The 13,998-nt window shown below is 37.6% G+C and overlaps 1 protein-coding gene across 1 annotated transcript; it reads right to left on the reverse strand.

Moving 5' to 3' along the window:
* Positions 1 to 143: 143 nt before the first annotated feature.
* LOC133929311 (protein phosphatase 2C 50-like) lies at positions 144 to 4,074 on the reverse strand. The gene is made up of 4 exons (XM_062376015.1): positions 3,418 to 4,074; positions 2,983 to 3,321; positions 2,809 to 2,914; positions 144 to 860 (listed from the first exon to the last, which is right to left on the reverse strand). Exons 1-4 carry the CDS (start codon positions 3,742 to 3,744, stop codon positions 520 to 522), a joined length of 1,113 nt encoding a protein of 370 aa, XP_062231999.1. The 5' UTR covers positions 3,745 to 4,074; the 3' UTR covers positions 144 to 519.
* Positions 4,075 to 13,998: the final 9,924 nt, after the last annotated feature.

The raw sequence follows: 13,998 nt of genomic DNA on the forward strand, positions 1-13,998 counted from the left end.
TATTACATGTGATTCTCATTCCGTATCCGATTTGTTAGATTTATTAAGCAGTAAATTTACTTGTTACCTCCGTTCGTCCGACCCTGCCACTTCATTTCCTCGATTCTCCACTCTCCGTTGATTTATTTGGATGCCAACACACGGGACTCGCAATACAAAATTTCATTGGATGCAGCCAGTTGAGTAAGCTTTGAATCATTAAGGTACCAACAATATGTTAATTTTGGTGGCCGTCTCAGCCGCTTGGCTCTTTACAAGTTCGTCTATTATACAACATTGCATGGGACACTAAATGCCAGGGCTCAAGGCTGAAGCTTACTCAACATTTTAACCACCCGAATCCAGAATGGGGGTAAACATCATAACCCCCTACATGGAAAATGTATCAAGCATATACATGAACAATTCTTGAAGCCCAACGCAAAAAGGGTGGGTCAAGTATCTATGACGAAGACTGACTAGCAGTATGAACTCTTTTGGACAGATCATGGTCAGCTACTCAGATGAATCCAGGCCATGTTATGAGTTGTTCTTGAGCTTCTTTCGAGGTTTCAAGTCGACCACAATGACGGTGATGTTGTCCTCGCTACTTTTCTTTAGCGCCAGCCTCATAAGATAATCGGCAGCTGCTTGTGCAGCAGGATCGGTGGATCCATCACGCCCATCAGGCAATGATGCTGCAATACCATTGTTCTTGTGCCACAGCTGGATCTGTCGCCGTGCAACTTTGCATGCATCTTCATTTGACACGACGTCCCACAGCCCATCACTTGCAATAATGAGGCAGTCATCATCTTTGGCCCTAGGAACAACTGTAACTTCCGGTTTGGGGATGATGAATGGCTTCAAATATCGGTCCCCTGCAACACCAGTGTTTTCCGGTTCAAGTTAGCAGAGGAGCACACAGTTTGGACAGGTGCTATCCAATGCACAGAGAAGTCAGCTGAACTGTTGACGGCTCAACTAAAAATTCAGGTGATATTGGAGGAACAATATTGTCCAAGTGTTTTAACACAATAGTATAGCTTATTTTGAATAGGGCAAGAAATGTGAACAAGTCCAACCAAGACCCATTGTTAGCCATTCCAAGCTGCAAGTGCCACTTGCATGAATCATAAGCTACCTTTGTAGCGTCGATAAAAGATGGCTTGTCTACTTTGGAGAGGTAATTTCTTTTCATTTCCTAATCACATCTGCATGCTCAGTTCTATCATAGAAATGCATTTAAGCTCATTTTACAACTTCATTGGCAGGATTAGTGCCAATATGCAGGCAGTCCAATCCCAGAACATGATTGGGAAAGAATATCAAGTCTAACATATTTCCTATCTCGGATAGAAACAGGTTCTATAACACAAATTGCTGATAGAGTAATCATTTTTTTAGAGTGAATTGCACAAAGCTACAAGTATTGTGCCTAGTAACACAAAGCTACAAGTATTGTGCCTAGTAACACAAAACTACAAGTATTATGCACTAATTTCACATGAAACCTGATTTTAATTAGATTCATCCAAAGAAATGGTCTTATGTTTCTCCAAAAATCCTAAAATTTTTTGTATGTGTTTCATAATCCATGTGCAACCTATTTTAATTGGATTCACTCAAAAAACCTGTGTAGAATTTAAACTAAATTCTCCAGAAAAAACTACTTTTATAACTTCTAACAATTGTTAAGGCCTCAAATAAAATTCCAAAAATATGAGAAAATTTACTAATATTCTTCTTATATGATGAAATAATTTCTAAAACTATTTCCAGTCCTAGGTTATATGGTGATTATATGATGAAATAATTTCTAAAATTATTTCCAGTCCTAGGTTATATGGTGAAAAAATAAGTTCCTTTGTAATGCTCCATTTATATACTTACAAAACAACTCAATTTTTCACCACATACCTAGGGCTGAAAATAATTTTAGAAATTAGTACATCATATAAAAAGAATATTAGTGAATTTTCCCATATTTCTAGGATTTTATTTGAGGCTCTAACAATTGTTAGGAGGCTCTAACAATTGTTAGGAGTTATAAAAGTAGCATTTTTAGATAATTTTAGTTTAAATTCTACACAGGTTTTTTGAGTGAATCCAATTAAAATAGGTTGCACATGGATTATGAAACACGTACAACAAATTCTGGAATTTTTGAAGAAACATAAGACCATTTTTTTTGTGAATCTAATTAAAATCGGATTTTATATGAAATTAGTACATAATATTTATAGTTTTGTGTTACTAGGCACAATACTTGTAGTTTTGTGTTACAAATGGCACAATACTTGTAGTTTTGGGCAATTTACACTCTTTTTTTTAATATGAAACAGCATATAACATGGTCAATGGAAACAAGGGCACATAGAAATATCTCATTTTACGAAATGCCTAGCACATGAAAATATAACATCTAGAAAAGATCACCATGCCACAGATCATTAGCATAATACAAGGTCTTTCAACAAGATGACTAGAGGACATTTTGCCTAGGTCAATATGAATAATACTTCATTTGATTGATTGAGATGCTTCTGCAGATCCCACAAATTACAATTAACACCCTAGCAGGACTTTGTGACTTCGGTTGCGTAATCTTAAGATTACCACATACACCAACTAGTCGTTTGGATTTGATCTTAGAATGATCTTAGAACTTCCATGACAGGTCTACTTCACCCATATTAAGTTCCTTTACATCATGCAGCACAAGTTTCACAACATTCTCTTATGCCGCAACGACTAATAATTTGCAGCTCGCTTGAAAAGAAAACAGGCTATTCCACCTAAATCTAGCACAGGAATCAACATGCATACCGATTGATCGTGACATAGCAAGTATACCGGACACCCGGTAACCGTTCCATTGGATGACCTTGCCTCCCTGGACCTCAATCCTCGCTCGCTCATCCTTCCTGTCAGGCTGAAACAACAAGTGTCGGTCACAGCAACTCCAAATGGATCATGACTTCAACAACAAAAAAAACTCACCTTATGATCAATTGACAACGGCACGGGCTCCTTCCTGCGACAGAGCACGGCACGTGAATCTCCACAGTTGGCGACCACCACATGAGAGGAGCAGACGACTACGACAACCGCCGTTGAGCCAACGTTCTCCGGGGCAACCGGTCGGGACTGCTCAACGCCATCGATGAGCCTGCTCGCTCGTCCTGACACCTCGTCATCTACCCTCTGGAAACATTTACTGAACAGCTCGTCCCAGTGCTCCTTCATGTCCAGCTCGCTCATCTCCCCCAGATCCTTGCCGAGCCGCCTCAGCTCCTTGCTCAAGAGGACACGGAGCCTTTCCCGGCAATAGTTCGCCACCTACACAACAGCACGACGCCACAAATCGTCAAATCATGGGGTAGCCTGCGCGCGGCGACCAATCAAGTGCCTTTTGAGGGTTCCGAACCCGCGTACCTCGGCGCCGCCGTGGCCGTCGAACACGCCGAACAGATGTGCGGGCAGCCGGAGCGCGTCGGCGTCGAGGCCCAGCCCGTCGAGGTCCCGGCGGCTGGCGAGCAGGCGCACCGGCACGTCGGCGAACCGCGGGGCGGCCGCGTACGCGTCCTCCATCTCCGCGCTGCGGCCGCACGTCGCGGCGCAGCCCCAGACCGGCGCGCAGTCCATCAGGTACACGCTCCTCTTGCCGCCGACAAGATCCGGCTTCTCGATCCCGCCGCCCGCGCATTCCGCCTCCGCGCGCGGCGCCTCGTCCTCCGCGCAGATCGCCGGTGCCGCCGCCATCTCAAGATTAAAAAAAAAAAAAAAAAACCTTCCGAACCACGAACCCTCGGCCCCAGCGCAAGACAGCTAGAAAGAGCGCGCCCACGAGACGCGAGCGGCTGCAAGAAGCGGCGGGCTTTGGGGTAGGAGGAAGAAGCGTATAGCTATAGGCCCCGGTGAGGTGGGGTGTTGTGGCGCGCGCGCGCTCGCGTGTGCGGGGAGGGGAAAGAAGAGAGGAGAGAGGAGAGGAGGGAAGGAAGGAGGGAGAGGGAAGCGAGGTGGGAGGAGGGGGTTGGACGGGGGCGCGCCGCATCGGGCCGGTCTTCCCGTGTGCCGCAGGAGGGGGTCCGCGTGGCGTTTGATATTACTATTAATTATTTGCTCCCTAGGTTGGTTGGTTTCTGCTACCTTCACGCTACTCCGGTACACCTGTTACGCTCCGACTAGGTAGCACGTGGATTCCTGAGATTCGTGAGCAGTTCGTGCCGGTTTGCCAGTGGACTGATGGGCCCGCATAGAATAAATCCAATTCACTCCCCTATGAATTATTAGATTTGATGCTACATTACTTTTATAAACAGTACTGTCTGTAGAGTACTGTTTGGCCTCTCGCAAATTACTGTTTTTCTCTGACTCCACCGTGATCTGGATCATCAATATAATATAGCTGCATGTTTGATTCTAGCAAGAAACCTAACACTTGGGAGATTAGGTGTTTTGCCATCTTTTTTAAGGAAATGTTTTCCCACTTTTTTTCTGATTGTGAGGTGCTATGAACTCCTGATAGTAGAAATATTCTTGTTGCGGAAAGATTTTGAAATATACTCTGTTTTGCAACACAACCCTAGTGCTTAGGGTATATAGCATAGTTGTGGCCCAAACTGCACATAAATTACGTGTTCATTTGTTATTTTCTCGTTTGATGTGTTTACATCCGAGTGAGTTTATTTATTAAAAAAGTACAAGATGGCAACACCCATATATTTTTATGTCCATTGTGGTATTTGTACCTTATTGCAAATTTGCTTCTCACCTATCGGTGAACAAAGAGATTAAGTCATGTAACACACAATGGTTATTTAAATATGATGCACCGCACATCTTTTCTAGAATATGAATTATAGCATCCAATAAACAAAAGAAAACACGAGTCATTTTTTAACACAAGTTTCCATGAGAATATTCAAGATATCTTTGGATGCTTGATCACTCGAGCTTTCGGGATGGGTGATATGTTGCCGTGTAACGTAACAAGCCAAATAATAGCTGGGGACCACGACCCTCTTTGGGTAAACCATTGTGGGTGCCCCCACCAGATTACCCCTTGCTATTATTTTCGCCCTCTAGTGCCGAAGTCTCAGATCGTGAAAAAATTCTCGTTAAGACCTTATTTATATCATCTATCTTGTGATCTAATAGGTGGGTTGAAAAGAAGAGAGAGTCTTTTGTAAGACATGATCCTATAAAATTTGTTTCTCGAGATCGCATCGTTACAGGGAGCCGGGCTCCATACCCTCCAGCCAATGGGACTCCACCTGGCCGCGTCAGATGCAGAAAGTTTGGGTCCCTCGGGACCGGCTATCGGTAGAGAACCAGCAGTAGTTTGCTTGGTCAACAGCTTGGGTGCAAGCGTTGCCACTCGGATTTGATTATGGGGATGGAATTTGGAATCTTATCACGGATTTATCCTCCAATTATTTTCGAGATGGGTTCTAGATGTAACATAGAGTATTTACACGTGTGATTGTTAAATAGGATGTGCATGTTCATATATTGAGGCTTTAGGGTCCTCCAATATGTTTTTAGCGTGTGGTTAGACTACGTACACATATGTGCGTGAGAAGTGAGTAAACAGATCACACTCATCAGAACATTTGACATGTACACCTTCTAAGAACTAGCCGTTGAAACCTCACTCAAAACCAATATAAATATCAAATGTTCTGGTGTATTTACCAGCTCTATCGCCGAATCATTCAGCATGTACATTTGAGCCAAACCGTGTCAACCTCTGTGCAAAATACTTCGGTATTGCTTTGCTTCGTCGCCTGACCATCCGGCATGATCAACCACACCAATCAGCCTTTGACATCTCTTTTGCAATAATTGCTTTGGCGAAGCCTCCAGCGTGCATAGCCATAGTCGCTGGGTCATCTGACGTGTAGTTCTTCGGTCTTCGACAGTTGTCATCCTCTCTGTAACAAATGCTCTGACGTGCACAACACTATGCGCCAGACCATTCAACGTGTGTCTTCCTTGAACTTCAGTTTTAGAATGCTCCGGCGTGCACTACTCTTCTGCACCGGACCTTTCGATGTTAATAAAAATCCTAGGACTTATCCAATTCAAACGATCTTTGTTCCAACTATAGTTATTTCTTTATGTGTTATATTCATAAGACCTATTAAAACATATACTTAATAAATATATTAGTACCATTAACTATATTATCATTAATTACTACAATCACATATATACTAAAAATAAATGCTAACATAACTACCGTTACCTTTGTTTTACCAATGCTGGTACCACAATGACCCACTTCGTTCGGAAAAAAAGATAGGAGTAGTTGGCTTTATAGGTGTAGATTTACCATAGAGTTTAGCACGGTATGTTTGTGTACGCACCTCTTCTCCTATTATATAAAGGAGAGATGACCCGGTTTGTAGGATAGAGAGAAAAAAAACATATTCTATAATAAATTTATCTAATTTATAAAAAAAAGTACACATGATGTAGGACTAGATTTGAATATGGATAAAATTCTCGTATTCTTTAGTCCATTAGATACAACCCAAAAAACGTTGATTAATATGTCCATCGACTGGTATATCCTGGATTTATTATCAGGTATTATCCTGATAAAATGCAAAGCATAGCTCTGCTTTCTTCTGCTCATTTGAATCATACCAGCACCTGCATTCTACCAGTGTTGTTTCCTTCATCCATGACAAAGTAGTGGTGATACTTAATACGGATGATAAAGAATCACGCTCCATCGTTAGTTTTTTCATGACTAACCCGATTCTTCATTTTCAATTTATGATTCCATAAGTCTTGACATTAGATTGTTCTTTTGAGTTTGAATTATCGATTTGCGATTGATACCGTTATATTTTTGTTTCGATTACACCATTTTCGGTTTTCTCATATTATAGATGTCATATTCATTTATAGTATTATTATTATTGACTTTATTTCCAAACGAAAATGTAAAACTAAAAGTAATTTATATTTTTTCTTATCGTTTTTAAACCGTTCTCATCCAAAAAGATTAGAAGAGAAAGAACAAGAAGATAAGCCTCCCTACCGGTCCATCTTACGTCCGCCGTTGTTTAGATCATCTTCAACCATATTTTCTTTTTATTCTCTTCCCGATTTCCTTTCTCGTTCTCATTCTCTTTATTTTTTCTCATCTCCAACAATTTTCTTTCTAGAAAAATCACGAAAAGAAAGGAGAGTAAATCCTATCCTAAAAAGAATGACTCTGAAAATTTCGTCGTGAAGAAAAATCAATAGAACATTAAAAAGAAATAAAACTCTCTTCACGACGAGAATTTTATTGGAAAGAGGAATTCCTCGGACATGACCTAATGCCAGTATTAACTCCAATCACATGGGGACAGCAAAAGCAGGAGTAATCAGGTCCGCGTGGCTGAAGTTCTGGTTTGGTCGAGCGGTTGAGCTGTCAGTTCTGGTTTGGTCTGGTGTAGCTAGCGAACGGACTTGACGGGCCCTCGCGCGGGGAGGCCGGCGCGTGGCGGCTCGGCCGGGGACGGCACGTGATCCAGCGCCCGCACCGCGCGCTCCACATGTATCCACGCTACGGGCCAGGCGTTGCGTTACTCCGTCGCGGCGGCTGCCACGGTGACGGACGGACACGGGCGCGCGCCGGGCGAGGGAAAAACGGAAGAGCACCGTGCGGCGGCGGCGGCCGCGCGCGCGATCGGGAGAGGGCATGGCGAGCGCTGCCTTTCTCTGATCCGACGCCATGGCGAGCGATTGACGGAGTGAGCGAATGATCGGCCCGGGAATTGGGGGGTTTGTCGACGATCGTATTACAGTAGGAAATAAAAGTAGAGATGGAAATTAGATAATAAAACTCTTCTGTTAATTTAATAAAATATTTACATATATATATGAGGTGTGTTATTAGAGAGATATGTCTCTCTTCAATGTATATAATGAAAATATATGAAGTCTCTTAACTGTAATCAAATTCTAAGACTCTCACTTGATCAGTTATCCGTAATGTAAACTTTTTGTTGAAAAACTCTTTTAAAATATTGTGAAAAATATGAGAAAAAACAATATGTTGATATGCTATTAAAACTCTTTTAAAACACAATAAGAAAATATAAGAAGAAAATAATATGGCATATATAGGTTATTGTTTTATTAAAGCTTATATGAGAAATCTAAATAGGAAAAACTCATGGTGAGTTTAGAGAACAATAACTATGATCTATAGATCATATTAAAACATCAAAAAATTTCTTGAGAAAATAGGAGAAATAATGGTAATATGCTGTTAAAACTCCTTTAAAATATAGTGAAAAAATAAAGAGAAAATAGTACATCGTATATTAATTATTGTCTCTTTATAAACTCATATGAGAAAATATTTAAAAGAAAAAACCCATAAACGAGTTTAGAGAACCATATATATATATATATCTTTGATATCTCCTTTAAAAAACTTGAAAGAAAAAATAAGAGATATGATATATGATCTTGCGCAGATATAGCTTCATTAAAAATCTTATATGAGAAATCGTATAGGAAAAACTCATAAAGAAAAAGAGTGCATATAATTATGAACATGTTATTATTTAGGGATAAACTCTTCCTGAACCTTTCAAATCTCGGAGTCGTCGCATACCAATTCCATGAATATTTGGAATGTGGAAGTTGGTATGAACTTAGAGAATAAATCACATGATTTAGTTTGCAAGATTTATATCTTGCTATTACGAGGATAGAACAATTTAAGAGCAATGTGTTTAGTTATATTATTTTTTATGTAATTTATTTGTATTTAAGCAATGTATGTAGAATTATCTTTATGGATAATGGATAGTGATTCAATGAGACCAATATCACATGATTTTTATGTGATTGATTATTGTGCGAAGCTATATATATGTATGTGATGTTTCGGAATGATAGGTAGAAATAGTCATTGAAATCTATTTTGATGACTTCTATGAGATATCTATGTTATCATGAAATCAGTCTATGAGCTGGTGTTATAGGATCAATTATATAGCTAGGATCTGGATATTCTATTGTGGTTATATCTTGATTTTTCTGATAGAAAAACCTAGATCTTTGGTGTTATAAAGATATCTGTAGATATTCTCTTTGACTCCCGCCTAATGATATTGTTAGAGTTGTGTTGTTTAAGCTAGCAAGTTATCTACAAATATAATATCATACATGTTACGATTTGCAAGATATATGAGCGCTTTAATTGCACTAAGATATAAAACTTTAGATTCAATATCTTTTCATTGTTAACCTAAGGTATGAATGAATATTGATTCATATTTAGGGATTGAATGACTATAAATATTTTGATTGATATGATTATCCAATATCATTTGGATAAATATTCTTGAAGGAATATACTTAAGTTATAGAGTTAAGCAAAATTTGGTTTTAACCAAATCGTTCATCTCAAATTATGTCTTAAGATGATTGCATACTTTGCCGTGTGTAGTTTGAAGATGATATAAAATCCAATTGAGATTTCATTATGAATACACATATGCAATCGTTGGAGTAACCCTTTTATGGAAGGAACTCATCTAGTCAGTTGTACCACAATCAATTTAACTGCTTGAAGTCATAGAATGACTTTAAACTGTACACAATATATATTGCGATTTGTATTTAGATTCAGAATACGAAGTCCATTATGGACTTATATGTCCGAATCTATCTAATTCGTTTGATTTTCCAATGATATTGAATATGAGAACATAATTTTCACACATAAAATAGAGTATGTAGCATCATAATTAATGCTGGATTTCTGCGCGAACTCTTATGCAACAAGCCTCGCTATTTCACCACCTTATAGAATAAAAATTCATTTTGCTTCCGTAGGAAAGATATTGAAGGTATAGGTATTACTTTTATGAATACCTCTTTTTTTTATGAGAATACCTCTCTTTTTGTGAGTAAGTGTAATTCTATCTCAATTGTTTACTTCTATCTTGTCCAGTTCGAGTGCTTGAGACACTCTGCTATGGCCATGGACTTTGGTCTAGATCCAATTAAAGATCTTCTGTAATTTTTGAGGATAAATTATTTATCGATAATTTATAGTCTTTGGTATTGATTGATTCTATAAAATTAATATAGTTTGTGGAAATATTATCCTATTTAACTTCGTGTATTTTCCAAAACAATAGAGTTAGGATGTTCCCATGACCCAGTACCTGAATTTGTGTACACAATTATGCTGGGCATTTGGATACTGAACATCCATAGACGTTTAGATAGTGAATATTTACAAGATGTCTAACAACTTGATGTTGATTTGTATTTACTGTCTTGGAGGAGGGATTCCTCTATTTTCATAGTAACTTGCAAGAAGCTTTATCCTTTGTGACCGTACTTCCCCCTCTTATTTTGATTTGGGAGTTGAGTGATTTTATTTGGTACCTCCAATTTTTCTTGCACATTCCTAATAGAAATATAGGATTTTGTAACACCTTTGTTGTCAGTAAATATATATTGACAGATTATTTGCAATGTGTTGCAAATACAAGATGTTCTGAATAAGTATTCAGATATCAGGTATATAGATATGATGACTGAATGTGAATGTATATGACGTTTTCTTATGATTCATGGTATTCTTTGCGGTATTAATCTCCCCTCTAATACCAGAAATTATCCTCAAAATGTTATAAGCATACGGGCAATGAATATGTCCCATGTGAGGGACACAAGGTATTATATGATTGATGGATAATTATACCTTATATAGATCCTCAATGCCCTTTGATTATGTTGTACGGTGGTGACATTGATACGTGCAGAACGTAACCGATTCGCAGATGAAAAACACTTGGGAGGCTAAATTTTCACGTATTAACTGCAACAGAGGGAGCAGTATGATTGTAGTTGAATGAATTTGGTTTAATGATGCAGTGTATAAAATCACATGTCACCAACAAGATATTGGCAAATTACAATTCTATGGTTGGTAATGCAAATGAATTGATTATCCTGATGAGATATTCAGCTAGACCATTATGAATGTGTACATATGGTACTTAATGCAGTAATGTATAAAGCCAAACAATAATTGAATGCCATTAAGGAACTGAATTATCCATGTGAATGGATTTAATCCTGCATCCAGGATAATTTGCTCTAATTTTAATTATGTGTGCAAGGAGTTTGGCATAATTATGGTGCCTTATGTATAATGACATATGCAGAACTATTTTGTAGATGCATAATTCAGCATTGTAGAGTACCTAGATGGTCCATAATATTGTTGAATAGAGACATATATATGTTCTTGAAGGAGTTAAAAAATTGGGTGGCGCATTTTGAATTTTAAGATAAGAGGGCACTAAAATAAAATTTCCTATGACACATGTGGTACACATAAATCTGAAGATTTTGATAATACTATAACCAATATAATTGTTGATAATTTTTCTCATAATCTCTAAGGTAGAGTGACCAAGACAATCATGCCAAGTCTAACGGATATCTCTATAACTTAGTAAGATACAGGTTGAATCGGGATACAATAGAGCATCAACAATTATGACTTGTATACCCATAGGGAGAGTAATTATCGCACGATTAGAGCCAACAATCACTATATCGTGTCCAGTGATTATCAAAATATTTTCTTATCTCTTAGTAAGAGTTTGAAAATATTTTGATTTACTAAGTATAGAATTTGTGGTATAGCTATCCACAAGGTACATTTCCTCCATCGGATTGACTCCTGTAGAAATCTATATATAGAATTGAATAATTTGATATGAAATTTTTTATCAGATGTATAGAATATATACATATTTTATTGTAGTATCATAGTGCTAATACAATATTGTATTATAATATTTAATGGGACGTAGATAACATAGTATTTAAGGAATTATGAGACTAGTTAAAATCTCCAAACATGTCGTGCAAAGCATATTTGATAAACATGTTTTCCGTGCTCAAGGAATCTTCTAGTTGTAAAAGAGTTTGATTGTTAATTGGTTCTTGTAGAACTTGTTGTGAACAACTAGCCTTCTTGATGGAGTCAATTTGAATATTGAAGTGTGCTTCAAATCTTTACCCTTGAGCAGGTTAGTTACGTCCCATGGATTATAAATACAGATCAACTAAATATCTCAGGTTGTAGTATTTCGTAGTGGAGTGTTTGTAGCATCCACACTTACGACAAATAATAGATTTATCAAATTTGGGTATATAAATGCCTTTTTCTGATCCGGTGCATATGACTTCTGCTTTTTGTAGCGTTTGTATTACCATTAAAGTTCTTTGGATGGTGTCTAAAAAAGCCTTCAAACTTGTTGCTATTCTATTCCTTCTAAATATTAGTATGCACTTTAGGTAAAAGAGCAGCGCCAATTGGATGTTAATAATGATTCCTTAGAAGGAGTTCATCATGCTTTTCAATCTGAAGTAATATGTGGATTAAGTTAGAATAAATTTGGTATTCTGGCACGGTATTGTGCTGTAAGATCCAATCTGCGAGAAGTATAGTAGATAAAGTTTTCTCTATCTTTTTCGCATATGTAGATTTTTTTTGGGCAAAAAACAGAATTGTAAGCAGATTTTATGAACAATATAAATGTAATCTCCGATGGACTTAAAGTCCTAGAGTCAGAGATGTGTCCATTCATAACTTGCATCGGGCAGATTGACTACCTATTGCTGTTCATATCTAGTTTTGAGAGCTAGTGCACGGATTTTCTTTCATCAGATACTCATATTTGAGATCTGGATGGATATGGTGCCTTATTATGTATAAAGCTCCGTATTTTATTTGATCTGGTAGCGATAGATCTCTCGCATGGGGAGGTTTGGAGTACCGCTACTATTCCATAGGACATAAAACCGACCTTAATGTCCAAGCTTATGTTGGATAATTGTGACCGTCAAGCGCGAGTTTATCGAACTCTTTACCGGTCATTGTATCCTATATGAATTTGATCATAGATTTGATTAATTTACTATAGGTAAAAAATATCACGATAATATTGTAATAATGATGCAAAAATTGTAAAGTTAAGTTGAGATTTAAACTACATAGTGTAGACCTTAAATTATGTAACTAACACGTTGAAGATAATCATCAAATATGGTGTAGATCTCACAGTAGTAGAAGACATAATCTGACATTTGTAAGTAGATGCATATGTTCATATTACCTTGTGTTATGCTCATTTAGAATATTAGGTAATCACTTAGAAGGTAATTATCAAAATGATATAGACCTCTAACGTAGTGATATAACACGTTGACGGTAGTCACCAAAAGTGGTGTAGACCGCACAATAGTGGTGGATAATATATCAAAATACAATAGATGCTATAGTTCCACTGCTTTGTGTTATGCAAAATTGAATATTTAGATGGACACTTTGAAGTTAGTCATAATGTCAAAATGACATTATGTAGACCTCACAGTAATTATCAAAATGATATAGACCTCTAACGTAGTGATGTAACACGTTGATGGTAGTCACCAAAAGTGGTGTAGACCGCACAATAGTGGTGGATAATCTGTCAAAATACAATAGATGATATAGTTCCACTGCCTTGTGTTATGCAAAATTGAATATTTAGATGGACACTTTGAAGTTAGTCATAATGTCAAAATGACATTATGTAGACCTCATAGTGATTGAGTATAATCTGCAAAGATGCAGTAGATGCGTGATTCTATCATCTTGTGTTTCACAAATGTTAAATTGAGGTAATCACTTAATTTGATTTTTCATTTTAATTCTGCTTGAATTAAGCACATTTGGGTGTAGGAGCTCTTGGACTTAATTAAGGTGAATTAATATGTAATTCTGCAAGAAAATTATCAATTGCAAAATTAACATGGTCGTTAATTCAACAGCATGTTATAGGGAATGCTTAATAGCAAACACATTGACATTACAAATTTTCCAGAAAATATGGTCTGGAATACAATTTTACATCAGTAAATAACACAATGTATAATTACTGAAAATATCGAGGGTCTAAACATGACAAGTACTTAATACACAGT

Source organism: Phragmites australis, chromosome 9 (assembly GCF_958298935.1).
Source record: "Phragmites australis chromosome 9, lpPhrAust1.1, whole genome shotgun sequence".
Taxonomy (NCBI): domain Eukaryota; kingdom Viridiplantae; phylum Streptophyta; class Magnoliopsida; order Poales; family Poaceae; genus Phragmites; species Phragmites australis.

Excerpts from the sequence above, each read along its gene's own strand:
- LOC133929311 (XM_062376015.1), bottom strand. The coding sequence starts at position 3,744 with ATGGCGGCGGCACCGGCGATCTGCGCGGAGGACGAGGCGCCGCGCGCG. Across the intron at positions 3,322-3,417 it reads ACGGCCACGGCGGCGCCGAG|GTGGCGAACTATTGCCGGGA; the intron begins GTACGCGGGTTC and ends GCTGTTGTGTAG. Across the intron at positions 2,915-2,982 it reads CGTTGTCAATTGATCATAAG|CCTGACAGGAAGGATGAGCG; the intron begins GTGAGTTTTTTT and ends TTGTTGTTTCAG.